Genomic DNA, 12767 nt, shown 5'->3' on the forward strand with positions numbered 1-12767 from the left:
ACAATTTATCCTCCACTTTACTCCCAGTTATTTCAAGATTCTGTAGCTTACTGCTAGAGTTGAATACACCTCTGGCATTCCCCTCGCTGAATAACTCCTCATGTGTGAATGTCGATGCAAAATATTCATTTAGTTTGTTAGCTACCTGAGCAGGATCATCAACAGTTGACCCATCAATATCAAGTGGACTAATCTGATTCATCCACTTCCTTCTAGAGTTTACATAAGTAAAGAACTCTTTGCTGTTTTTCTTTGCATCCCTTGCCAAGGATTTCTCGTAATCTGTCTTTGCCTGCCTAACCTCCTTTGTAACTTGGTTGCATATCAACTTGTATCTATCATAGGCTTCTGTGTCATGTGTTAATTTGTAAGTATCCCATGCATTTTTCTTCTCTGCCATATGCCTCATTAGTTCATCTGACATCCATTTTGGCCTAAACCTTGAACAATATTTCTTAGTTGGTATGTAAAGCCTAGTAGCTTCCAAGATAAGTTCTTTGAATGCTTCCAATTTTGAATTTGCTGTTGGTAACATCATCAGTTGGTCCCACTGTATAGAATTTAAATACTGTCTCAGTCCATCGTAGTCGCCTTTACGGAAGCAATAACCCTTCCCTTTACCCCTAATGGTAATTACCTCTTTGAGTAAATCCCACTTCAGCACACTGTGATCACTACCACCTAGTGGTTCATTTATCTGCAGATTCTTAATGCATGAATAATCACTGCTGATAATCAAATCAAGAGTATTAATCCCTCTAGTTGCCTCCCGAACATGCTGATGTAGAAAACAATCATCCAATAAATCCACAAAAGCCCTGCTAGTGTGTGAGTGACCAGGCCCCAAATTCCAGTCAATATCTGGGAAATTAAAATTTCCCATTATAAGACTCTCTGATTTACTGGCCCACTCTATTTCCCTGTACAGTTTCTTATTATACTCATCAGAGTCATTAGGCCTATAGCACACTCCTACTCTCAATTTTGATCTCCCGATGCTTTTGTCACACCAAACTGACTCAACACTGCACTGTCCAGCGATGTCGACTGGCTTCACTTCCTTGGTTTTTATGTGTTTATTAACTAATAGCATAACCCCTCCCCCCTTCCTATCCTGTCTATCCTTTCTGTAGAATTCCAGTTCTGCATCTCTTATATCTGTGTGACACCACGTCTCTGATATTCCAACAATATCTGCCTTCGATGTTTTGAGCAATACCTCAAATTCAAATTTGTCAGGTACTTTGGCTTCTAGGTGGTGTCTCTCTCTCTCTCTCTCTCTCTGGTAACAACACAGAGACAAAATAGTTATAAACGAGTCAAATAGTTATAAACTAGGTTTCCATTGCACAATATAGGGCTCATTTTAAGAAAATACTATCTGGCCATTTCAATCATTGCTTTTTTTACATATTTGTTTTTTTTTTTTTTTTTGTCATTGATCCAACAGTCAAGATATTTCATTTTGCCAACTCTATCAGCCTTCAATTTAACATGAGGGGAAGTCTTGACATTGCCCCACTAATGACCATGAGCTTAGTCTTATTAATATTAATCCAGAGGCCTACTCACACGATTGAGGAGTATCTGTAAGTCCTGCATATTAGTTGTACAAAGTACAGTATCATCTACATAGCGAAGGTTGTTAATCACTCTTCCATTGAGAAATATTCCTTTATTTCTTACCACCTAATGCTCTCTTGAAGATGACATCCGAGTAAATGTTAAACAGGAGGCGAAGAGTGCACAACCTTGTCTTACTCCATGTTCAATGTTATCTGTCTTTCTGCCATCAACTACAACAGATGCTGTTTGGTTCCGGTAAAGGTTTCTGATTATTTGGATGTCCTTTCCATCAAGGCTGGACTCCTCAAGGATCTCAATGAGCTTGGTGTGTTGGACTTGATCAAAAGCCTTCTCAAAGTCAATAAAACAAAGATGGGCATCAACCTGTTGTTCTGTACACCTTTGGGCACAAAATAGTGCTTCTGTTTCACCCAGTCCTTCCCTAATTCCAAACTGTTGTTCTGTACACCTTTGTGCCCTGGGCACAAAATAGTGCTTCTGTTGTACCCAGTCCTTCCCTAATTCAAAACTGTGCATTGTCCATTGATTGCTCACAATTCTTTAAAATCCAATTTTGAATTATTTTTAGGAATATTTTGAGGACTTGGCTCATCAGCTGATTAGTCTGACGTCTCCAAAAATCCTGGTGTTTAGTTTTTTGGGAAGATTGATGAATGTTGATGTCAGCAAGTCCTGAAGGATGTTGCCCATGTTGTAAATTCTGTTAAATAATTCAACAAGAATGTCAGTGTTTTTGTAATTGAGCAATTTGACTATTTCTGTTGTGATTTCAACAGGTTCTTTGGCTTTTCGCTTCTTCATTGATTTAATCACTCTCTCCACCTTAGGATGGATGGATGGCCCTACTACTACATCGTTGTTGTCATCTATCTCACGTTCACTGTCAGCAAAGAGGTCTTTTATGTATTTAGTCCACATGTTCAGTTTTTCTGAATCTTCAATGATAATCTCACCTTTGTCATTTTGGTATTGAAGTTGGTTGTTTAGTTCTATTAATTCCTGAAATCTCTAAATCTTTTTGTGAAGATTGAAATCATCATCCTTTTCTTGCAGTATTTCTCTGCATTTTTCTGTGTTCCTGCTCCCTGTAGCTCCTTTAATTTTGTTGTTAATCAGTCTATTCACCTCCTTGTATCTTAGTGCATTGCAGTTCTTAAATATTCTGCACTTCTCCACGAGTGTCAAAATGTCTTACATGTGCAACAGTATCAAAAGCCTTTCTAAGATTCAAATATATAATAACAAAGTTATTCTCTGCATCCAGTTCTTTTGTGACTGCATCATAGTATCCAATCAAATTGGTCAGGTAAGACTTTCCCTGAACAAAACCATGCTGTGTCCGAGCTATAATTGAAGTCTTGTCTAGATGATCCTGCAGTGCTTCTTTAATCAGTGCCTCCATTAATTTTCCTGGAACGGAAATTAAACTCACAGGTCTATAATTACTTGTGACAGCCTTTGATCCTCCTTCGTGAATTGGGGTCACATTTGCACATCTCCAGTCTATGGGTACCTCCCCTGAGTCCAAAGAAGCTCTCATAATTATGGCTAAGGGTTTGCTTACTTCCTTTGCTGCCTCCTTTAATATAACTGGATAGATCCCATCCACCCCAGGTGCCTTTCTTGTGTTTATCTTCAACAATTTCTCCTCCACTTTACTCTCAGTTATTACAAGATTATCTAGCTCACCGCCAGAGTTGAACACACCTCCGGCACCCCCCTCGCTGAATAACTCCTCATGTGTGAATGTCGATGCAAAATATTCATTTAGTTTGTTAGCTACCTGAGCAGGATCATCAACAGTTGAACCATCGATATCAAGTGGACCAATCTGATTCATCCCCTTCCTTCTAGAGTTTACATAAGCAAAGAACTCTTTGCTGCTTTTCTTTGCATCCTTTGCCAAAGATTTCTCGTAATCTGCCTTCGCCTGCCTAACCTCCTTTGTAACTCGGTTACAGACCAGCTTATATCTATCATAGGCCTCTGTGTCACATGTTAATTTATATGTATCCCATGCATTTTTCTTCACTGCCATATGTCTCATTAGTTCATCTGACATCCATTTAGGCCTAAACCTTGAACAATATTTCTTAGTTGGTATGTTTGTTTGTTGCTTGGGTTTTATTGGCACATTAGCGACTAAGGCTATAGTGCGCCAAAACCTGGTCATAAAAAGTAAAATTTACAGTGGCCTAATGATTTAGGTCACTATTAGTTGGTATGTAAAGCCTAGTAGCTTCCAAGATAAGTTCTTTGAATGCTTCCAATTTTGAATTTGCTGTTGGTAATATCATCAGTTGGTCCCACTGTATAGAATTTAAATACTGTCTCAGACCATTGTAGTCGTCTTTACGAAAGCAAAAACCCTTCCCTTTACCCCTGATGGTAGTTACTTCTTTGATTAAATCCCACTTCAGCACATTGTGATCACTGCCACCTAGTGGTTCCTTTATCTGCAGATTCTTAATGCATGAAAAATCACTACTGATAATCAGATCAAGAGTATTACTCCCTCTAGTTGCCTCCCTTACATGCTGATGTAGAAAACAATCATCCAATAAATCCACAAAAGCCTTGCTAGTGTGTGAGTGACCAACCCAGAAATTCCAATCAATATCTGGAAAATTAAAATCCCCCATTATAAGACTCTCTCATTTACTGGCCCACTCTATTTCCCTGTACAGTTTCTTATTATATTCATCAGAGTCATTAGGCCTATAGCACACTCCTACTCTCAATTTTGATCTCCCAATGCTTATGTCACACAAAACTGACTCGACATTGCACTGTCCAGCGATGTCGACTGGCTTCACTTCCTTGGATTTTATGTGTTTCTTAACTAATAGCATAACCCCTCCTCCCTTCCTATTCTGTCTATCCTTTCTGTACACATTGTACTCCCCAAATTCCAGTTCTGCATTCCTTATATCTGTGTGACACCACGTTTCTGATATCCCAACAATATCTACCTTTGATGTTTTGACCAATACCTCAAATTCATCAAATATATTTACCAAACTCCTAGCATTGGTGTACATGCAAGTATACATGCACCTGTTCCTATTGTTAGCTACCCTAACACAACCCATGTGTTTACTTGTACAGCATTTACTCCCAGCAGTCTCTGAAATATCCTGCATCTTGTTTTCCAGGCTTCTGCTCATATTTAAGACCCTTCCAAAGATTTTACACTGCCCTCTCCTCATGTCTATGCATGTGTTGCATTCTTTTGTTAAGTCATGTCTTCATTAAATGATATGTTTCTGGATTTTTTTAACTTCTCTAAGTCAGCTTTCTTCGTCAGTTGCTTTCTCCTAATAGCCTTAAATATTAGCTTAATCTCAATTATGACTGGATTGTGGTCAGAATCAATATCTGTACTGGGGCGTGTCTTGGTGCTTTTAATACTGCTCCGGAAATGCTGATTAATCATAATATAGTCAATTTGATTTCTGACCATGTTTTGTGTGCTGTTTAGGGACAACTTCCATGTATAAAGCCTTTCTTGGGAAATTGATACCAGGTGTTAGCAATCATCAAGTTCTCCTCTTGCCAAAACTGTATTAACCAATCCCCTCTTTCATTCCTTGCTCCAACCAAATTCTCCTATAGTTTCACCAGATCTGCCTTTTCCAACCATAGCATTCAGATCACCCATAACAATATATTGGTCTTGTTTCTTTGTTAGTTTGACTACTTCTTTCAGCTCTGTATAAAAACGTTCAATTTTCACATCTTCCTTATCAGCCATTGGAGCATATACTTGAATTGTGATGACATTTAAAGGTTGTCCCTTCAGCTGGAGTAACATTATTTGCTCGGAATGTGGCACAAAGTTGAGGATGCTTTTGGAGAGATATCCCTGGTGACTTGAATGCCACTCCATCTGGAGTATGTTGTTTTCATTTCCAGAGTAATACAAAGTTTTGTCTTCGGAAACACATGTTCCATCTAGTTTCGCATACCCCCACATTTGTACATTAAGTCTTTTCATTCCTTGATCTCATTCTTAAGTTTTCCCACAGCAACCAGCATTCTGACATTCCATGTTCCAATTCTCAAAAGATTCACCATTTTGAGTCAGGGGATTCTTAGCACTCCTGTCCCATTAAACGGACGCTGGGAACTCGGGGGGGGGGGGTTGTTTTCTTGTGGTGGTGATTGTTCACCCCTAGCAAGAAAACTACAACATAAAATGACAATCACCATGGCAATATTATTATAATATTGTCCAAAAAAGAAAAATTGTAATTTTTGATAAATAATAAAGGAACAGGGGAGGGGGATACAAAAGAGCAAGACTAGATTCAATTTATCTGGGGAACTGAGCGCACATCACTAGGCAGATATGTACTCAATTAAACCAAATTAAAGGGGGCTGCTATGGAATACAGCCAGGCCTTGCATAACGCGAGTTCGATTAACGCGTTTTTCAGTTACCACTATTTGAAAAAATTATACCATTTTTCACTTTACACAATCCAAATTTCCAGTTATCACAATCTTTTTTTATGTGATAGTTGAAAAAGATTTGAATCACGCATTAAGCTTACTGTGCATCGGATGGGCAATAAACAAACGTTTGCCTGTTGCCTGTCTCAGTGTGTTCCATCAACCATCGTGTTTCTTGTTTGTTTCCTGCTAATAAAGTAAATGCAGATTTGCATTTAAAAATTATAATTTTTAAATGAGCCAGATGAAAATGTTACTGCAAAGGAATAACAATAAAAGAACTAGATGAAATCTTTCACATCGCAGAGAACCTCAAACAAAAGGTTTGAGGTTCTCTGCGATATTTATTTCGCCAGGGCCCGGAGAAGATTGTTGTTGGCTATCGGAAATTGATTGATGTAAAGAGAAAGTCAACACTGTTCAAATGACTCTGTTCAGATATTTTCATAACAAATTGTTTCTTCATTGTGTATTCTGTGTCAGAGGTTCCCAAACTTTCTCAGTTCATGGTGCCCTTAGTGTCTCGGTAATTTTTTCACGCCGCACTTAAAGAAATAACTAACAGTTCCGTTTATTAAGTAGTTAGGTCCAAACAACTTAATAAGAAATGTTGAAACTATGAACTAACTTGAGCTAGTAGTTTGCGTGGTGTCTGATGGATGTCAAGTATCACTGTGTTTCCCTTGAAAATTTTAAATATTCTGCGGTGCACAGTTTGGGAACCACTATTTTATGCAATAAACATTTAATTCCATAATTATTTTCATTATCTTTTTATATGGTATACAGTTAAAAAGTTATTTTTAAAATTTTTTATGGACATTCCTGAAGGTCAAAGACCAATTATAATTTTTCCTATTGATTATTATATTCGTTTTGTGTGATGTAAAACAAATATAATAATCCACATGATGCACTCGCGGGACAAATTAATCACATTAATTGAAGTCAGCCTGTACTTATATCAGAGGTATAAGTATGGATCAATGCCAGACCTCTGATATAAACCACTCATTACACAACTCATAATTTCTTTTTGGTAGAAGGACTAAATATACTTCAAACAGATTTTTGTAAACTTTATTCATTCTCATCATTATTTTCTGTAATGCCAAATTTTAGCATAATTATAATATACTGAATTCCTTCCCATAATTTATATATCAAGGGGGGAAAAAAAACTGCTTAGTTCAACTTACTACCACTTTTCCTCCATCTAAGTATTTATAACCTTTTCGTTTAGTTCCAGTTGTTGAATCTGCCCTAAGAAACAAAAATATTATAGTGAGTCATAAAAATGATAAAGAATAGTCCAGTCAAATTATAATAAAAGATATCTCCAAGGCCATTAGTGGATGGGCCTGTGTTGTGTTGTGTTAGTAATTATGCAGTGTCTACTTCACAAAATTAATGAATACTTTTCATTAATTTTCTTATCTTTGTCAATTATACCACAATCACCATAAAATAAAATATTCTATTCATAATGGTAACTAATTTTAATTAAAAAAAAAAAAACAAATAAGCATGACCTAAGTGCTTCATATTAGCCGTTTCAAAATTTTCACACACAAACAGTCCACAACATAGTCACAAATAGATACTTTTTAACACCCCCCCCTTCCAGTGAAACAAAAGGAAGAAAGATGCATTAATGATGTTCTCCCTGAGAGTGCAACAATTTTCACTCATTCAGAGTGGTCTGTGATTGAAACACAGACCACTCTAAATGAGAATGAGAAGTTGGAAAAATTGTTAACAAACAGTTTCTAAATCAAAGTGATCCCTGAAGTGTTACAAATTTTCTTCCAAGTATGATATATACAGAGCAGTTAAAATGCTCTGTAAAGAGCATTTTAACTGCTCTGTATATATCATACTTGGAAGAAAATTTGAACTACTATTCATGCCCCACTTGTGAGTCAAGTCAGCCAAATTCCAAAAAGGCAATCATTCCACAATAACTAAATCTTCTGCTGGAACCTTCATGATTGAGATTTTTAGTAACCCTGAGTATATTATCCCACATGCAAGGTCAGAAACACTGCACATAGCATATTGGAGGTGGCCACCCAGGTGTGAACATAAGGGCATCCACAGCTGTCGTTAAGCAAGATGTCTGTGTCAATAAGTGGTAGGTGAGTTTCATCACCCAGTGCAATACCACCAATTTGCTAACTGGACACAAAGTAGCAAAAATCATGCTTTGTCTACAGGACAAAGTTACAACTATCCCCATCTCTCTCTCTTGTTGTGTAATACAAGTTATCTTTTGAGATTATGATAGGCATCATGGCAAGATCTGATATTCCTTACATTTTGAGGGTACAGTGCTTAAAATGGTTTTCACAGGCTGGCTGCTTGATAATCCACTGGATTGAACCTTTTGGTAACTCTCTAGGAGGCATCCATATCAGCCTGTGTATAATTTTGTTCACAGCCTCTACTCCACTAGCGACTGACTAGAGGTAGTCAAAGAAGTGTGCATGCAGGAGAGCACATTATCAAGGAGCTGGGCATATTCTTGCTGTGTCTATGCCATATAGCTATATAGTGCAAAAGCCTGTGGCTTCCTTGCACTTATGGCAAATACTATTATGAGTACTATTACTATATCCAAAAATATTGGATATCCAAAAATACTATATCCAAAAAATGTTTGTTGTTGTTGTTGTAATATCCAATCCCATGTGTAACAAGGGAATACTAGGTGGCAGATGAGTCTCATAAATGCAAACCACCATCTGCTTATTAGAGGCCTGAAGTTGTGAAAAACCATGTTTATTCTCCAGAGAAAAGCTCTGGCATCTCCCCATCCCTTCAACGTTCCTTAAGTTTTGAAGAAACAGCTTTAAAATGGCTTTTACAAGTCCACCACTATATCGTCCACTGAACCTACTGATAAATTTCCAGGAAGCATCTGGAGGGTTATCAGTAGTAATATTAGGTAATGTTATGTTAAAGAGCTGGGTATAGACTATATTAAAAAACTATATTCATACAATATATTCCCCATCTCCCAACTTTTACTATATCTACATCATGAGCAAACTAATAAAATCAAACACCTATGAAAAGATCTACACCAACAAAATATTTTCCTAACTCATTTCACAAACAAATATCAGTTCCAATATAAATGATATCCATTGGCACAGAGTCTGCCAGGAGCCTTACTTTTTTGGACAGAATCTGAATTACTGATTCCATCAGCCACCATCCATCTCTGTTCCCTAAGTATTTCATCTATAAATTCTTTGGCTACAAAAGCATACTTGTGCATATGTACCCTCTGAAATTCCTAGTCAGAGATGTCCTAATCTGGAATCTCCTCTGGCTTAAAATCTGTTTGCAACATTCTGCAAATTTATCTGTTCATCTATCATTCTCTGAAATTCACCTTTCTCCAATTTAATTTTCTTAACAGTGAAGTACATTTTGTTGTAATTTTGTTTAGTGAATTTAATGTGCACAGCCTTAACTAGCTTTAATTTTCTTACTGCGCATGTTCAGTGGGTTGAAATTCTGAGGCTTTTGTGATTATTAATAACATTACATAATTTGGGCATTTGGTCACCCAAATACCAGATAATCGTAACCACACATCCAATGATCAATCTTTCCCTTATAAACAGCTTTTCAAAATAGTGTACATCATTAAATGTACTGTGTTGTGATCTGAGGTCTTCTGGTACTCAGAACACAACACAGTGATAGTATCTTTTCTGATGGAGCCTCTCTATCTTACATCCACTCTCAACCTTGTGTCATTTGGCATTACAATAATTTGAAATAGGACAACCCATGTGATTTCTATTCCTCTTTTCCCAGATGAATTATTGTTTCCAAATCCAAATGTGTGCTAAGATTGTCAGTGGAATTATTCTTGTATTAAAAATAAAAAAATAAATAAATAAATTTTCTGTTTATACTCCGGGACGACCAAACGGTCAGAGGAGTTCACAAGATAGACAGAATACAAGAAAGAGCACCGTATTCAGCAGTCACGGGCTTGAACCCCGGTCACTCAAGGCACGTGTACTTATGCACCCGCGCGCCTGACCACTAGGCTACGGCGGCATTATTAGTAGTAGTAGTGGCATGTAATGCAAGAAAGCAAATGTATGAGCTTATGCAGCATCAGCCAAAAAAAAAAAAAAAAAAAATCACACCATTCCCTCCAAATGCCTGTCCAGTTCCTCCTTAAATTTATTCAACCTATCAACTTCCACAACGACAGATGGAAGTTTGTTCCAGCAATTAACCACCCGCTGGCTAAAGGCAAATTTCCGCACATCTATTCTACATCTGTCCTTTCGTAATTTGAATTTATGCCCCCTTAGGTTCGTAATCTGAACAAGTGGAAGGATCCCATCAGAATTCAGCGTGCTGAACCCATTCAAGGCCTTATACACCTCAATCAGATCACCGCGCAGGTGCCTAGTCTCCAGCCACTGCAATTTGCAGAACTTAAGCCTCTCTTGATAAGAGGATCCCTTCATTCCCCTCACCAATCTTGTTGCCCTTCTCTGTACACGCTCAAGTAAATCTACATCCTTCCTAAAATGAGGTCTCCAGACCTGTACGCAGTACTCAAGGCGTGGCCTGACCATTGCCTTATACAGAGGGATAATCACCTCCTTTTCCCTGCTAGCAAAATTCCTATATATCATTGACAAAACCCCATGACCTGCCCTGGCAGCCTGTCTGCATTGCTCAGAAAACTTCATATCTGCCTGCACAATTACTCCCAGGTCTTTTTCATTTTCTACCACCTTAAGTGTAGTACCACATAGTTGGTACGTTTCTCTGGGGTTACTTCTACCCATATGCAGTACTTTTCATTTGTCAAGGTTAAACTTCAGTTGCCACTTCTTAGCCCATCTGCCCAAATTATCTAGATCCTGTTGCAGTAGCACACTGCCATTACTGTCATTAACAACCCTGCCAACCTTTGTATCATCTGCAAACTTCGACACTAAGCCTGATATACCTTCATCAATATCATTGATAAATATACAAAACAACAGTGGACCCACCGAACCCTGTGGGACTCCACTATTATAGGGATGAAACCCTTTATTTCACAGTGCATGCTAAAATGTCATCCTTTATCTAATCCTTGGCCTCCAATAAATGTGCCAAGACTGTTCAAGGTAAGAACATAACATACTGAAAGTAGCTTCTATCCAAATCTCCATCTTCATTATTTCCCTACACTAAAGCTTGCAATGGTTGTTAAAAAAAAAAAAAAAAGTTATTAATCAATTCAAACTCAATTTGTTCAAAATTAAGTTTGAATTGATTAATAACTTTTTTTTTTTGGCTAAGTGTAGGAAACTTGCTTCTAATCCATATAGTAGCTTAGCCTTCTTGTCTCTGGAAAAAGCTATTGGTTGCAACTTTTGTTCATTCATATTCCATCTATTTTACAACCCAATGGCTCAACTGAATCATCATCCAAAGAGATAGCTGACCTGTTAGCTTCCTACTTTACCTCTAATTATTGCATTAATGATCTTAGTAAATCACTACCATACCAATCGCACTGTACTCAATCCTTCCTATCTGCGAAATAGAATTCTGAACAACCTCGATGTCAAGTCTCCAGGTCCTGATAGCATTTCTCCACATGTTCTCTAAACTCATGCTCCTGAGCTTGCTTCTATTCTGTGGCACCCTTTTACACTTTCTTATTCCATTAAAGTTTTTCCCTCTGTATGGATATCGGATCATATTCAACCAGTTCCTAAAAAGGGTGACAAATCCTTGAATTCCAATTATCATCCCATTGCACTTACCTCTATTCTTTCCAAAGTAATGGAGAAATCCATCAACTTCAGAGCCCTCTGTAGCTGAGTGATCAAGAGCGGGAGTGCAATAGCACACGCTCTTTGAGTAGACCGGGGTTCAAGCCCCTGACTGCTGAATACGGTCGATCTGCCAACCCGCACTGGACCAGCGTGGCAGATTATGGTCCATTTCCCTCAGCATGACTTGTTGAGGAGGCTTCCATCCTGCAGTGGGTTGATAATGGCTGCACTTTACCTTTTTTACCATCAAAGTCTTATATTATCTCAAACTCTTCCATGGTATATCATGCATATACTTTTGACATTTGTTCACAACTATCTGTCTCATTTCAGATTTGTATAAGGACATCGTTAGTAGATTTGATGGAGAGCAGCCAACAACTGAAACATGATCCTCTTAAATTTCACAAGGACTTGAAGAAGTAGTCATTATGGGTTCCCTATCTTTATTTTATTTTTTGTAGAGGTCGTACTCTTCCTTTGGTGTGTGTCAAATGGACATGTCTCCTTGTGCACTGATAATGGTGGTCACATTAGTTTGTTTTTAATTTTATGATTTTATCTTGGTACTCAGGTATCAGAAAGGCATCATGACAAGCATAATTGACAAGCTTAATGTATTAGCACAGTGTTTTTGTTTTGTAGTACAGGAATATTCTGTTTTCTACAAAAAAATTGCTATCTATAGAAATTCGAGCCTGATGTCAACAAGTGTCGTCTTCTATTTTCTCAAACTTGAAACCACACACAGTACTAAGTAGTACAGGTTCCATCACCTTTTGTGTTTGGGGTTTTCATTAAAAAAAAAAAAAAACAATATACTGAGACAGCAAATTTCACCCATTTTTATCTGTTCATATGCTGCCCAATAGCATATTGCTTAGTCCAAAGGACTGCAGCCTATCAATATGC

General features: G+C 37.6%; 1 protein-coding gene across 2 annotated transcripts in view; it reads right to left on the reverse strand.

Annotated features, from left to right (window-relative positions):
- Nucleotides 1-12767, reverse strand: part of LOC150084438 (oxysterol-binding protein-related protein 1-like) — a 707041-nt gene that overhangs the window by 496674 nt on the left and 197600 nt on the right. For both annotated transcript variants that reach the window (XM_090376067.1, XM_090376066.1), the window contains exon 10: nt 7242-7305. In XM_090376067.1, the coding sequence (XP_090232193.1) occupies nt 7242-7305 (64 nt within the window). The remainder of the gene's footprint in view (nt 1-7241; nt 7306-12767) is intronic.

This window comes from Mastigoproctus giganteus, chromosome 6 (genome assembly GCF_048544385.1).
Source record: "Mastigoproctus giganteus isolate SK-2022 chromosome 6, ASM4854438v1, whole genome shotgun sequence".
Lineage (NCBI taxonomy): Eukaryota > Metazoa > Arthropoda > Arachnida > Uropygi > Thelyphonidae > Mastigoproctus > Mastigoproctus giganteus.